We start from the raw sequence: 15,475 nt of genomic DNA, 5'->3' as shown, positions 1-15,475 counted from the left end.
CAGGTTTGCACAGATGTGGTGGGGCTTGTGGGATTTGTGCTTTATGGTTTGTATCGACTGTACCAATAAAACCGGAAGAGAAGGACGTGGTGGTACTTTTTTTTTCCAATCAGCATCATTTGCAGCAGGCCCTAAACCTTTCAGTTATTGGACATTCGTAGCTGAGAAAGATGGTGCTTGGCCACGAAATTTAAGGATGGTGGTGGATTCTTTTTCTTCCCAATCCAGTCCTTTGATGTTCTTGGAGAAGAGGTGTGCCTCTGAAGACTATTCTTCTGGACTCCAGTGGTAGGACACCTATTGTTGAATAGGAGCATTCGGCACTTCTTTCCATCATTTAACCATAGTTTCCATTTCTAGAATCACTTCCATCATTTACAGTAAGGATTTTTTTCAGGACTGTAAATATCGTAGTGTTAGGGTTTGTTTGTGGGGTTTATTTAGTACTTTTTGTGTTTGCAAGTAATTATTCTAACAAATAAGGAACATTTTATATATTTATGTGTTTGGTGAGTTTAATCTTTGTGGGCATTTTCCTGTGTGTTGTTACTATTCGGGCGGCAGGGTGAAAATACGGTAGGGCTTAGGTGTTGGCCTGATTCTATCTGTCGCTCATTTTAAAAGCATAGCGGCTTCCTTGCTACGTAAATCTGGTATCTGCATCTGCTAGAAGCAGGGGGTGTATTGATAAGGGGGATGAGACAGAGGTGTTTCTTGGTGCAAACAGAATTGTCTGCAGCATAACATCAGGAAAACAAAGGAACTGGTTATTGACTTTCACTGCACCAAACAGCCTCTATGTCCAGACATTATTCAGCGAGTTGATGTAGAAGTGGTCCACTCCTACAAATACTTGGGGGATCACATCAATGCCAGGCTGGACAGGTCTATTAACACAGAGGAGCTATTAAAGGAAGGCCAGAGTAAACATCACTGAGTGCCATTATGAATAAAGCTGCACGTCCTCTCTCTGACACACTAACATTGAGGACTTGAAGCCAATGAATTATTTGGCAGAAGTATGTTGGGAAATACTATGGCTCCTTTATACCAACAGCAGTACGCTAGTATGGTGTGTCACTAGGACTAGGACCGTCAAGTGATATGTTTTCATCCTTTTTAAATTTTTTTTTCTAATTTTCCATGTCATCCTGGTATGCTAGTAGAGTCTTTCTTCCCAAGTGCACCCTAAGTCCGTGTATGGATTCTGTGCTAGCAGATTGACCATGGACATGATCTTTTTAATTAACTGGCCTCAGGAGAAGTGTTGGGAACAACATATTTCACTCTGCAAAGGAATACGGAGCAGATTGTTGTTAATGAAGAATATGACAAAACATAAGACCCATATATGTACAGTATATACTGCATAAGAACACACAGATCTAACAAATTATTGTAATAGAAAAAAGCAGACACTCTGGGCCGAAAAAGACAAAAAAGCAAAGTTAATCTTGTCAGGGTCCACAAACAATATCTCAGTTTTGGGGTGTAATATCCAGCTCTGACGGCAACCTTCTTGAACAGGCTTACTGACACATTACGGGAAATATCAGATATGTCTATACTTACATATATGGTGACATACTGGCATATTTTTTGCCAAATAGTAAATGTGTTGATTTATTATAATTTATTTGGCACAGATTATTTGTGTGGCACAATAACCCATCGATCTATTATCCAACCCGCTATATCCCAACTACAGGGTCACGGGGGTCCGCTGGAGTCAATCCCAGCCAACACAGGGCGCAAGGCAGGAAGCAAACCCCGGGCAAGACGCCAGCCCACCGCAGGTGGCACAATAACCTCCTCCTTAATTCATTTTGCAAAGTTTCTCAGCTGGCTATATGTTATATTAAAGAGAGGTTATTCTTGGTAGATGCCACTTTTTATTCCATTTGTAGATCTGTCAAAGGTATTTAGCTTGCGAAGTTTAGCATTATTATATCCTTCCACGAGGATGGACATGCACTGCAAAATCTGATTCAATAGTGCAACTTCTAAGTCCTTTCCAGCGTGCAATGAGCTAAAACATATGGTAGCCAGGAAAAAAGGTTCAGCAGCTTCCACCTACTCTGACTGAAGCACATGTTACACTTTACTTGGCAGGACCGTGTCAGCAATACAGAGAACCTCTAATGTGGTGGCATCTCAAGTATGTTCAATTTACTCTGCCAGATGGCTAGACCATGTACGCCTAATGAAGTCTGGTTGTATCCCCAAATGTGTGCTGAATATTCCCCCAGCTTGAGGACCACATCTTCATGAAACTGGATGGCATTGACTTCAACAACTGGGGGAGTTTAGCACAGATTTAAACATTATGGAAGGCCATTGTCAATAGTACAGTGTAGAGAACACAGACCCAAAGGAGGACTCTGCTTACTGCCAAGAGAGCCACAAGGAAGGAGAAAGATATTCTATTTAAAACACCATCGCCTTTCACTTGCAGTTGCTATGCAAGGGCCTGTCTCTGTAAAGTGGGATTGTTCAGTCACTCAAGAAGTCCCAACAACTGACCTCTTTTTCCTTAGTGCTAATACCATTGTCTCTTTCAAGAGAGACATATCGATGCTGATAATATAGCATTTTAAAAGAAGAGCTGAGCAATAAGACTTTTACAGAATGAAATAAAATATTAAATATCCAAACATTTCCAGCATTTTCATTTTCTTAATTTTTATCAACATTTTACCCATGTAAAAAGCTTACATTTTATGTTCAATTAGCAGTGCTACCCATCTAAGATGGGTTGAAATCAGTGCCTCCGTTTTGATGCGCCCTCTTTTGGAATGACACAGACATAGCAACCGGATGACACACAGACAGACGCACAGACACTTTGTTTTATGAAGGTGGATTTTCCTTTACTTAAGAAAATCATGTTAACTGTTTTTGCTGCAGGGCAGAACCGGAAAAGGGTTGTGATTGACATCCAGAGTAGGTTTGTCAACATGTGGAGTCCAGAATATAAGAGCGTCCGTGAGCTTTGAGTGCCAAAGACCTCTGCTTTCACAAGGTGAGTTCTGTGTTTATTTTTCTGGACTTTTTCATTAACATTTTTTCCTTTTCCTCTTTCTGCAAGTCAGGATTAAATGTTTAGTGGAGTAAGAATGTGTAATGGAGGAAGTGTAAGGTTGGGAGGAATACTGAATGAATCAGTTAAAGAAGACTGTTTAATAATTTATGTGATGTGAAATATCAGCTAATATATTAATAGCAGTTACTAGTATTTTTACTAAATGTCCAAGCTTAGACAGTGTACCATTCTTTGTTAATGCAGCTCTAAACAGATTGTAGACAGTTTCCTCAGCAGAGATGTCTTTTGCTTGTCTTCCAGGTTGAGCACTGCACAGCATGATATATATTTGTCACTTACTCTCTAAACTTATTTAAGCAGATTTTTTTCATGATACAGAAGCAAATTGTAATTAAAAAGTCATATCCATTGATTTAATGGAATGACATCTAGCCATTGATGTAAGAACTTGGAGGAGAAGAAAACAATTTCTGGTTGTTTAATTAATTGCTGAGGTATTATGATGTCCTTGTTTTATTATTTCATTTCCAGACAAAGCAAAGATGTCTTCAAACCACAATGGAGTCCTGCTTAGCATCCTTTGCCTTTGTGCAATCAGGTTTGTTCTTTTTTTCTGTTCACATGCTCTCACTTCAATGTAATATTTTTGGGGACAGTCACTTCAGACTCTGTACCCAGGGGTCCAGAGGGATTTTTTCATGTTTACCTTTAGGGTTTTCAAAAAAATACCATTATTCCTTTATTATTTAGATTATATATTTAATTTCACATTCCATCAATGTTTTTTTAAAAAATTGTATTGTATTTAAACATTATATCTTAGAATAAGATGCTGGAAAAAAGCATCTCTGAATGGATTTTAATCATGTGACCTTCAATCCTACCACAACTCTTACTCAAGCCATAAACAAACACACTGCTGTAAACTATTGTCCATCCATCCATTTTCCAACCCGCTGAATCCGAATACAGGGTCACGGGGGTCTGCTGGAGCCAATCCCAGCCAACACAGGGCACAAGGCAGGAACTAATCCTGGGCAGGGTGCCAACCCACCACAGGACACACACAAACACACCCACACACCAAGCACACAGTAGGGCCAATTTAGAATCGCCAATCCACCTAACCGGCATGTCTTTGGATTGTGGGAGGAAACCGGAGCGCCCGGAGGAAACCCACGCAGACACGGGAGAACATGCAAACTCCACGCAGGGAGGACCCGGGAAGCGAACCCGGGACTCCTAACTGCGAGGCGTAAACTATTGTGGAGAAGGAAATATATATACTGTAAGAAGTTACCTATATGAAAAAAAATCAGACACTTTAATCATTCATTAGTTTAAAGCAATAATTTATTGCTTTGATAAACACAGGTACACGAGCTGCTGCTGCTGGAGGTGTGTGCACGTCGGATTGAGCAGGTTACATTTATGAGCTGACATATACAGATTGTTACTAAACATCCCTTATCAGTTGTCATTTTTCAGAAAGAATAAAATAATTTTAAAACAAGCTGTATGGCTAAATTAAAAATAAACAAGGTTTGTCTAACAACTGCACTCATTTCTGTTGTCTTGATTTGAGACTTATAAGAAATTAAGTATGTGAAAAATAATTTAGACACATTGATCATTGATTAGCTTGAAGTAAGGATTCATTGCTGTGACTCACACAGGCACAACCTAAAGAACAAGCTTGCTGGTCTCAAAGCAGTTGTGTTCCCAGGACCTTAGATAAAATATTAGTGTCACCCGATGGTCGTCTTGTTACACTCAAGTCTCTCCTTCTGTGGTTGGCCCTAACCTCTCATGCGGTCTCCTATCTGTCAGGGGAATGAAGAAGCTGGTGAATATGAGTGAAGGCAAATCTGAGCAAGATAAAATGAGAGTTGAGGCCGCTCCATGATTAGCATTACAAATAAACCCTTAGTACCCTTCAAGATTTTAAACCATCAGTACAGCCCCACAATCCCACACTATCTACATCACAAAGATAACACAGTGGCCGTAAGAAGACTGTTGCTTCTGATGGATATGAGACTCTTTGGCACAGCTATTTTTCAACTGTATATTTTGAGGGTATGTGAACTAGCAGGGTTTTGTCATTTGGTGCACTTCAGTTTGTGTTCTTTTGTTTAGTTGCACAGAGGTCTTTGGATTGTCTTCAGTAATCAGTGTGAACAATGGAGGCCAATGGGGCGACTGGCAGTTATTTGAAAATTGTCCTAATGGATGGATTGCCTATGGATTTGCTTTGAAGGTAAAGTAGACACTAAATTTTCAGGGTGTAAGAATATTTACTAAATACAAACATTGACAGAATATGAAGCTTGAGAAAGAACCTGGAAATATTCCTGTTAATTTGTAGTACTGACTTCAAATTATTTCCATAACTGACATTTTTTAGATATAGTACTTTACATATTCTTTGAGTTCTTGAATAGTATAAGGCTGATATTTTTGACTGTCATACAATAAAAAGCATTTAATGATCTTTATTTTTTTCTGTTCAATACCTTAGGTAGAAGCCACCCAAGGAAAGGGAGATGACACAGCACTGAATGGAATACGGCTGTTCTGTAAGGCATCAGCAGTATCTACTGTCACACATAGTATTGAATCGGGGAGTGGGCCCGTAAGTTGCTTTGTTCGTTTTTTAAACCTTTCCTATCTTGGTTGTGCTTTATGGTATTTGATTTAAACATTTTATTCCAACTAGTCACTATTCATAAATTTTTATACTTATGTTTTAGGTTTTATTAGAAAAATACATTAATGCCCGGAGTTGATCAATCAAAGTTAACTAAATGTTTTAAATTTCTTTGCAGGTGGGGCACATGGACAAGCACACAGTGGTGCCCAAAAGGTTTTCTCAAAACATTCCTGCTGAAAGTGGAGCGTCCTCAGGGGAAAGGTGATGATACTGCAGCCAACAACATCATGTTCACATGCTCTGATGGGACTGTACTGACAGGTTATGGACAGGGCTGGGGAAACTGGGACAATCCAAGTAGTGCCTGTGAAAGGGGCATCTCTGGCATTCAGACAAAAGTGGAGCGACCACAAGGAGATGGAGATGACACGGCTCTGAATGACGTCCGTTTTAACTGCCGTTAAATCCTGAGTCTGCACAGCACACCTTAGTGGCTTGTTGAGAAGGGACTTTAATATTTACATGATAGCGATATTTAAACTAAGATAATGCTTTATGGGTTAATAGGGTATTTAGGATGAGCAAGGATTAAACATGTTTAAGGATTTTTTTGCTGCAAATATCTTAGTTACTATAATGATTAAATAAGCACCTTGCAGCATTAATGCGATTAAAGGAATAGTTCAATATTTTTCAAGTCAAAGTTTTTTCTTTACAAACATACTATATATGCAATTGTCATGTGAAACTGTGTTCTAAACTTAAACACTTTCTCTAAATTTAAATAAAATATCTTTCCTGCACTAGGGCTTTACATTGGGTGCTATGGGGTATAGAGAAAAAACACCAAAATTATGAGATTCAACCATTTTTAAAAGAAGACCAGCTATGTGTGATACCTCAGCATATGAACATTTCATCCCCCCTGGGGAACGGCTTCCTCTCAAAGGACCAAACCACAGTAAACATTTTGTGCCATTTAATAGGTTTTGATTTGATTTACTGTTTACTTTTGTTTATGTGTGAACTCATACAAGTAAATAGAAAATGTATAAATACCACTAGAAAAACAGTACACAGAACATGCCATAAAATTATGATTTCCAGATCTCTTTCATTATCACAAACATGCATCGGAAACATGGAAGGTGCTGATCAATACTTGACAACTGTCCTGGCTTGAAAAATGAACATATTTGGTAAGTTTTTACATTTTTCCTCCATGCCCGATACACTGGTGCTTTACAATGGAGGGTATGTAAGATATTGTTTTAATTTATAAAAAGCATTTCACTTTAGAACACAAATGCATATATATCATGTTTTTGAAGAAATAATATTGATTTGAAAAATTCCAAATGTATACTTTGAGGCAAACTGCAGTGCAACAAATTCTGTTTAAATGCTTAATGAAGTATTCTGTGGACCCTTCTCCATCCCTACCAATGGTTGACTTCCTTCAATCAGACATTAATGTTAAGAATATAAATAAGAACATTGTATTTAGACATTATGTTTCGTAGCAGACAATCTTAAATCTTAAACTTATCTGAATTTCATTTGTCAAAAATAAATGCATCTCTAAGCAAAAAACTGCATCTATTATTCTTACTGATTTTGGATTCTCTGAGTGTGTTTGAGTTGTGATTGTGCCCCGTGTTTCTAAAAATCTACAATGAATTTAGTTGGGATAAGAAAAGGCAAAAGGTCTTTTCTTGGATCAGTGTTTACAGCCTACATATTATCAAAATTTGCAAAATTAGGTAAGATTATATTCTGTAGCAGAAGGAGATACTCTCACCATGACCACCAAATCTAGCATAAAGCCAAACAGGCCAAAGATTGCTTTTCTGCTGAACAACTATATGTTGAATTCTCAAGAGTGAGCTTGCGCAGCTTCATCATATTACAATCAGAGTGCTGAACTGACAACATGATATATAAAGAGAACTATAATAATCATAATAAACGAATAATAAAACAGCAGAGAACCCGTGGATTAAATAAAAAGGAAGCTTCCTTGGCAAAGCAAGGAAAAAGGATGGCTTTATATGTCTTTCGTTTATAAAACAGCGGAGAAGCTGTGTAAAGGCTGCTTCACAAAAAAACAGCGGAGCGCCATATATGAGCAGGCAGTCAGGTAAAGAAGGGAATCAATAAATATCTATAATCGTAATAAACGAACAAAAAATAGCGTACAAGCCGCGGATTAAGGAAATGGGTACCTGAACAGTAAAGTAAGTCTCGAATAGCTACACAATAACTATAACAATCTTAATAAACGAACAATAAAACAGTACAGAACCGCGAAGCAAGGAGAAACGACGGCCTTATATGGCACTGGTTTATAAAGCAGTGGAGAAGCTGTGTGAAGGCAGCTACACAAAAAAACAGCAGAGCGCCACACTCTGAATGTATTCCTCGCATCACCGTTATACCCTCTGATCTCCCATTTCAATTGAAATGCCTCAAATTTCCAGTAAGGCTCTGCTGCGCGATGACAATTAATAAGTCTCAGGGACACACCCTACAAAAGGTTGCCATTGATTTGAGGCAACATTGCTTTTCTCCTGGACAACTGTACGTTGCATTCTCAAAAGTAATCTCAGTGCACAGCTTGGTCATATTACAACCGGAGTGCTGAACTGACAACGTGGTATACAAAGAGATCCTTAACAGATATATATATATATATATATATATATATACACTATAAATATATATATATATATATATATATATATATAGATGTGCAGATATGTATATATATGTATATATATATATATATATATATGTGGATATGTATATATATATATATATATATATATATATATATATATATATATATATATATATATATATACGTGTATATATGTAGATATGTATTGTGGCCCCCGGCCGACGCCTTAGAGGACCGGAGGAGGGCGTGTGCCCCCTCCAGACCGAGTGGGGCGCCCGTCCTGGTTAGACAGGGGCCTTGGGTACAGGGCTTGGAAGCCCAGCCCTGTAGGGACCCGTGGCCACCGCCAGGCGGCGCCCCAGTGCCTGTTTATTCCGGGAGCCCGCACTTCCGCCACACCAGGAAGTGCCGGGGGGAAGACGACCGGGGAGACATGGACGGCTTCCGGGTGCGCAGCCAGCACTTCCGCCACACAGGGTGTGGCCACCGTTAAGTGCCGGGGAGCAGCTGGAGCCCATCCGCTCCCCATAAGGGCCGCCCTCCAGTCAGCGGTGGAAGTCGGGAGGCAGAAGACGGAGCTGGAGAAAGGACAGGAGGCGGCCAGAGGAAAGGCACAGTGACTGTGGGCCCTGGACTCTTGGGGGATTTGGTGCTGAAGGCACTGGGGTTGTGTGAGTGCACGTGACATTTATATAATTGTATATATGGTAAATAAACAGTGTGTGGAGCAAAATATGTCGTCCGTCTGTCTGTGCCGGGGCCAGCGTTCACAGTATATATATGTAGATCTGTATATATATGTATATATGTGTCTGTGGGTATATATATATATATTTATCTGTATGTATATACTGTATGTATATGTGTGTGTGTGTGTGTGTGTGTGTGTGTGTGTATGTATGTATGTATGTATGTATGTATGTATGTATGTATGTATATATATATATATATATATATATATATATATATATATATATATATATATATATATATATATAGATAGATATGTGTATATGTAGATATGTATATATGTATATGTTCTCACGCACGCGCGAGTAGGAGGCCGCGGACGGATTCGAAAGCACCTGGGAAAACATTCGCCGCAGGGAATGGCGGGGTATTAACTTTCTCCCTCTGCTTCCTTATAGGAAAAAAGACCTCCCTCCTCCATAGCCGGATTTGACCGCAGTGCGGCACTTCCGCCCTTCCTCCGCCATCTTGCCCTGACGTCATACTTCCCATCCTCCCTCATGGTCCTTCCCAGCATTCTTCCACTTCCGGCTCCTCCCCAATAAAATGCCCGCGACGCCAGGACTCGGCGTCGCGTTATGAACTGTTTTGTTTATGATTTTGACCTGTTTAATTTTGTGTACAATATACGGGGCCGGCGAAACCCCAACACTTATTACTGTCTCTTCGACTATTATACAGTGGCGTAGTCGGCAGGATTGTGCAATCCCGGAAAAATGACGGAGGGACAGGACCTGAATACCGTGCTACAAAATATGAACGCCCAACTCCAGGCGCTGCAGCAGGCGCAAGCCACCACCACTTCTTCTTCTTCTTCTTCTTTCAGCTCCTCCCGTTAGGAGTTGCCACAGCGGATCATCTTTTTCCATATTACTCTCACTGCACCACTCGGAGTATTTATATCACTGTATCTGAGTGTGAATCACAGCAGCAGCTGATCGGAAAGAGAATTATCGGTATACAGCTTTAAGTACACGCTGTCTCAGCCACGCAAAATGTTTTAAAGCCTTTCCTGTACGGACCTCGCGGTTCAGAAACAGTTTAATCCCAAGAACTTTAAATGCATTCAATCAATTGCTCCTTGTAGAACTGTTTGTACTTATAAGTACAATCACCCCACTGTAAACTTGCACTACATTTATAATATCTCATAACCTGGGCCACTTTATAAAGCGCGTATTTACATATGATGACAAAATCATTTTTAGGGTGAAATGCAGCAAAATATGTTTGTTAAATTATACACATAAAACTTTAACTTCATTTAAATAATCTATATTCTTCACTGGGAGTGTCGTGAAGGATAGAATAATTAAACATGTACTACGAAGATATTTCAATGTTCTTTAAACGTTTTGAAGAATCGGGGCTAAGCTTACAGATGGCTTAACGCGTCTATTACAGAGCTGATTGTATGGCGATCGGTTACTTGGGGAAAGAAAAGCAAGGACTCTTGGGGCGGCCACGCCAATATATATCTATACTAATAAAAGGCAAAGCCCTCACTCAGTCACTGACTCACTCACTGACTCATCACTAATTCTCCAACTTCCCGTGTAGGTAGAAGGCTGAAATTTGGCAGGCTTATTCCTTACAGCTTACTTACAAAAGTTGGGCAAGTTTCATTTCGAAATTCTACGCATAAGGGTCATAACTGGAAGCTATTTTTTCCCATATAATGTAATGGAGTCTTGAGTTGGAGATGGCGTGGGGAGTTTCGTGTGACATCATCACGCCTCCTACGTAAGTACGTAGAGAACAAGGAAGAACTCCACAGCGATGAGCACAAAACGCCATTTCACAATTGAGAAGGCAGAAAAACATTATGAAGCAAATGATGCATATGCGGAAACAAAGCACGGCGTGAACCGTAAGTTTATATTAAATTAAGTTCATAGACAGGCTGCCACTAGCGTTTGTAATTTAGTGCCTGCCCATATAAGGCCGTCCATCAGCGGCAATCCAATACAAACACTGCCGCTAAATATTCACGGTGAAGGACTGTGCTTATGCAGAGGAAGATGAGATGGTCAGGGTGGTGTTTGGCACAAACTCATTGAAACTGCGAGAGAAACTTTTAAGTGCCGGGTCTTAGCTGACATTACGAGATGGCACCAGTACAGCTGGGAACCTTCGATGCAAGAACACCAAGCTGCTCACGTGAACTGACGAGTGCACAGACAAAAGCAACAGTTCCAAAGAGTGCTGAACAAAAACCGAATTACACAATTGAGAAGGCAGCAAAAAAATATGAAGCGTCTTATACATACAATCATATTCATAAGTGCAGCTACTGCGGAAACAAAGCACACGGTGGAAAAAGTGAATGTCCTGCTAAAGGAAGACAGTGTAAAAAAACCCGTGCATGCAGTTTGTCACATCACAGATAAAAAGGAAGACAAGCTGTTTATTGATGCAGTAAGGAACTAATCGATGAATGAAACCTCTTATCTTTACAACGATTGACAAACACGGAATGTAACTTGAACACATCCTACAAATACGAGCCTGATTGAAAGAAATAATGATAATCAAATCCTTGATGACAGCAACATTCAATAACACTCACAAAACAATTACTGTATATTGACAATCATGTTACGTTAACTTCTACTTCTCCACTGCGATACACGGGTATATATATATAAATGTATATATATAGCCCCGATCTACAATACATACTTTAGCATAGACAAGCCACGCGCTGTAATTGTAGAGTCTTCGCTCTAACGCCGACATTCGAGGTTCGATTCGAGAGGGGTGTACTGAGTATGTACGCGCGTTACCCGATTCGTTTTACCTTCGCATCTCCTTGGTTTGGGACGTATGAAAAAATATTAGGTTAACGCAGAATCATGTTACGTTATTTTTAAAATTTTCCCTTTCTTAGCACAAGCACAGCTGAGAAGCTTCGATGCATGTACTCCATAACGCGTTAAAAATAACGCATTTAATCACACTTTCAATTCCAAGCAAACGGGAACTTTTGTCAATGCATGATTTCCTGGTACATCCATTACACTGATGCACACATCACAGCTACAAAAATGTTAGAGTCGGAATAAAGCGTTCCTACGACTGATCATTTCGACTACCCCGAAGCCTTGATAAAAGCATGGTTTTGTGCACACTGAAAAGCAAGCAAAATTAGATGCATTACAGAAAGCGGACTTTGTGGCTCTTACTGGGGATCATTGGACTTCCGTGACCGTTAGTAATTCTAAATACATCTAATTACAAAATGTTCAATGATCACACTGTTTTAGCCTAATGTACAAAATAATTTTGGCTAATGTTACTCAGAGTTTAAAGAGTAAGCTGGTCAAATTACCTTTTATGTTTCTGACTTATTTTTTAAGAAGAAAACTGCACTTTATGGTGAAATTTTGGTTATTATTATTTAAAGACAATACTATTCTGAAAATGTACTTAAAGTACTTAAACTACCACTTTATTTTTAAGTCTGCCCAATTTTAACCAGGGATGATATTTTTGTTTCTGTTTTGAATTCAAATGCAGTTTAAAAGCTTTTTTTCAGAAATTAAAACAGCTTCAGTTTACAATATTCATGTCCATGTCTATTATTTGATTCTGTAAGCCCACTAAAACCGTTTTAAATAAAAAAAAAAACATTTGCGATTTGGGGCAAATTTATGTGTCGATTACATACGATTAATCAAGATTAATTCTTACACAGCCTCTAATTAATTGGATTAATTTTTTTAATCGAGTCCCACCCCTAATATATATATATGTAGATTTGTATATATATGTGTATATACAGTATATATGTAGATATGTATATGTTGTATATACAGTATGTATATATGTGTGTGTATATATACAGTATGTGTATATATGTATATGTATATATATGTATGTGTGTATATGTATATATATATTTATATATGTGTCTGTGTGTGTATATATATATATATATATATATATATATATATATATATATATATATATATGCCAGCAACACTCATGACAATTACAAAACAATTACATTGTCAATCATGTTACGTTATTATTAAAATGTTTCCTTTTCTTTTTACTTCTCGCTGCCAATCGCAGGTATTTTGCTATATATATATATATATATATATATATATATATATATAAATAGATAGATATGACAACAACACTCATATCAATGACAAAACAATTACATTAACAATCATCTTACGTTATATTTAAAATGTTTGCTTTTCTTTTTCATAACTTCTTTAACACACTACTTCTCCGCTGCGAAGCGCGGGTATTCTGCTAGTTGAATATAAAACAGATAGAGAAAATAACAACACAGCTAAAAACGCAGTGACAAATTTCGACAAAAGATAAATGCTTGTCATGAGCACGAGGCTCATGAAACACATGTTTAATAATGTGCTTTAGCTCCTATCATCATGAAAATGACATCACGTATACATCTCAGTATTTTAGTTATTCAGAGAGCTGTAATATCACGAATGTAATGGACTCTGTGTCCAGTTGGAGGAAGAGAGCCAGTTTAAGAAGCAAGTAGTGATTCACACACATAGATCACATACGATTAGAAGGTCAAATACAAAACAAAGCATTAACGTGCTATACTTTAATTACGATGTGATTTGAGAAACTGGTTGATTAAACGATTTTAAGATTAAGTTTATAATGTTCTACTAAATGACAAAATAAACTACGTGATTAAAGTGGAAATGTCGAGATTGAAGTTGACATTTCGTGCTTTTTCCCCACCGTGTGCCTTTTTTCTCTGTACCCTAATAAACTTTCATATGACACTCAGACAGTGGGCTTACAACTCTTCTTTTCACGGCAACTTTGATATGTGACTTCTTTTTTATTTCCGGCACTGTGCGATTTTGTGAATGTGAGCTTTCAAGTTTCTCCAACACGCTATGTCACTCGATCAACTTCATTTTGTTGATTAAACCACGGTTTATTTGAACAAATAGTATGTTTTTCCTTTGCCTCCACTTGGTTTTCGCTGAAATTCTTATGTTTCCCCCCGTGCTTTTCCCATTGTCTTTTCACAGAAGGCTGCGCTTAAGGGCGATTTATATTGATTTGCATATTCAAATAGGCGTAATTCTGGGAGGATTTGGGGCGTTACATAATGCGCGTGCACGAGCGTTAGTTTTCACGCTGATCGGGATTTATGTAGCGGAAGAACGTGGAAGTTAGAGTACGCACAGATTCCTGCATCTGGATTTTTCTGTGCGTAAACACATTTCGGCTTTTGTGCTTACGCCATGTTATAGTGCGAGTTCTACGCACGGCGTTATACATGAGGCCCCAGGTAGGTGGCCGGGGGGGCGGAGCCCCCCAGAAGCTAAATAAACTTTAATAATGGAAATGCCTTTTTTCGTGTTTCCTGCATCTTATTCTGTACGAGTTTTTGCCATTTGAAACAATCATATTATTAAACCACAAACATATACCCATTTTCAAAGTAGGGTTCTATACCATTGTATGCTATTTTTCATGGAATTACAGGCTAGATCTTGCCAAAAACAGTTCGTGAAAATTGACTGAAAGACACGCTTTCCTGAAGAGCAAATTAACTCATTAGTGTACATTATTAGGTCAGTTACACTTGCAGGATAAACGTGCTTCATTCACAATATTGCATCCCACGTACATGTGCTACTGCTAGTGCATGTCCCGACTTCAAAAGAAGAAACAGCAAACCAAATTCCAAAGAGGCAAGGGAAGAAGCAATCTCACTCTGCACTCTAAACTAAAGGAAAACAAAGTAAAATACAGCCGTAAGTGTAAGGAACAGGCAAGCATCCGCAAATGTTGTTGTGACTTGTGTCAAATATTCATTCATTATTAATATATAAATTAATATTATCAGATTCACAACTGCAACGAAATTTACAGAGAGTACAGTCTGCAGACTTCAGACTATACAGTAAAGTGTGTACAGCATTATTTACTTAAAGAATAAAGAGCTAAAATTAAAGTTAAAAAAAAGCACTTTCAATTCTGTCCTACAAAATAAATTGGCAAGTTTAACTCTTTTAAGTTTAAGCTTTAACTTCAGTGAAAACGGCTCACCTCAAACGCCATACTGACGAGTGAATGAATGAATCAGGCATCAGCTCTTATATCAGGCTCAGAGCAGGAATAATAAGATAATTCCTGGCTCAGAGCGTAGCATAGCCAAAACGTCTGGCCGAGAACCGCTTCAACCACATTACCACGCCCCCTCGCTAAACCACGAGCACTGGGATTATTTATTTAAAAAGCGGCTCTTTACGTGAGCTGTGGACCCGGTTTATGTTGACACAACATTTATCTCATCTAAGCAATGTGCAGAAGAAATTAAAAAGGACAGTAA

At 38.5% G+C, this 15,475-nt stretch overlaps 1 protein-coding gene across 1 annotated transcript in view; it reads left to right on the top strand.

The window, feature by feature from the left end:
* The first annotated feature begins 2,991 nt into the window (after window positions 1-2,991).
* Window positions 2,992-15,475, top strand: part of LOC120529723 (vitelline membrane outer layer protein 1 homolog) — a 46,446-nt gene continuing 33,962 nt past the window's right edge. Inside the window, exons 1-2 of the mRNA XM_039753786.1 lie at window positions 2,992-3,022; window positions 3,575-3,641. Of these exons, the coding sequence (XP_039609720.1) occupies window positions 3,586-3,641 (56 nt within the window). The 5' untranslated portion in view covers window positions 2,992-3,022; window positions 3,575-3,585. The remainder of the gene's footprint in view (window positions 3,023-3,574; window positions 3,642-15,475) is intronic.

Source organism: Polypterus senegalus, chromosome 5 (genome assembly GCF_016835505.1).
Source record: "Polypterus senegalus isolate Bchr_013 chromosome 5, ASM1683550v1, whole genome shotgun sequence".
Lineage (NCBI taxonomy): Eukaryota > Metazoa > Chordata > Cladistia > Polypteriformes > Polypteridae > Polypterus > Polypterus senegalus.
This window is presented reverse-complemented; position numbering and strand designations above follow the sequence as displayed.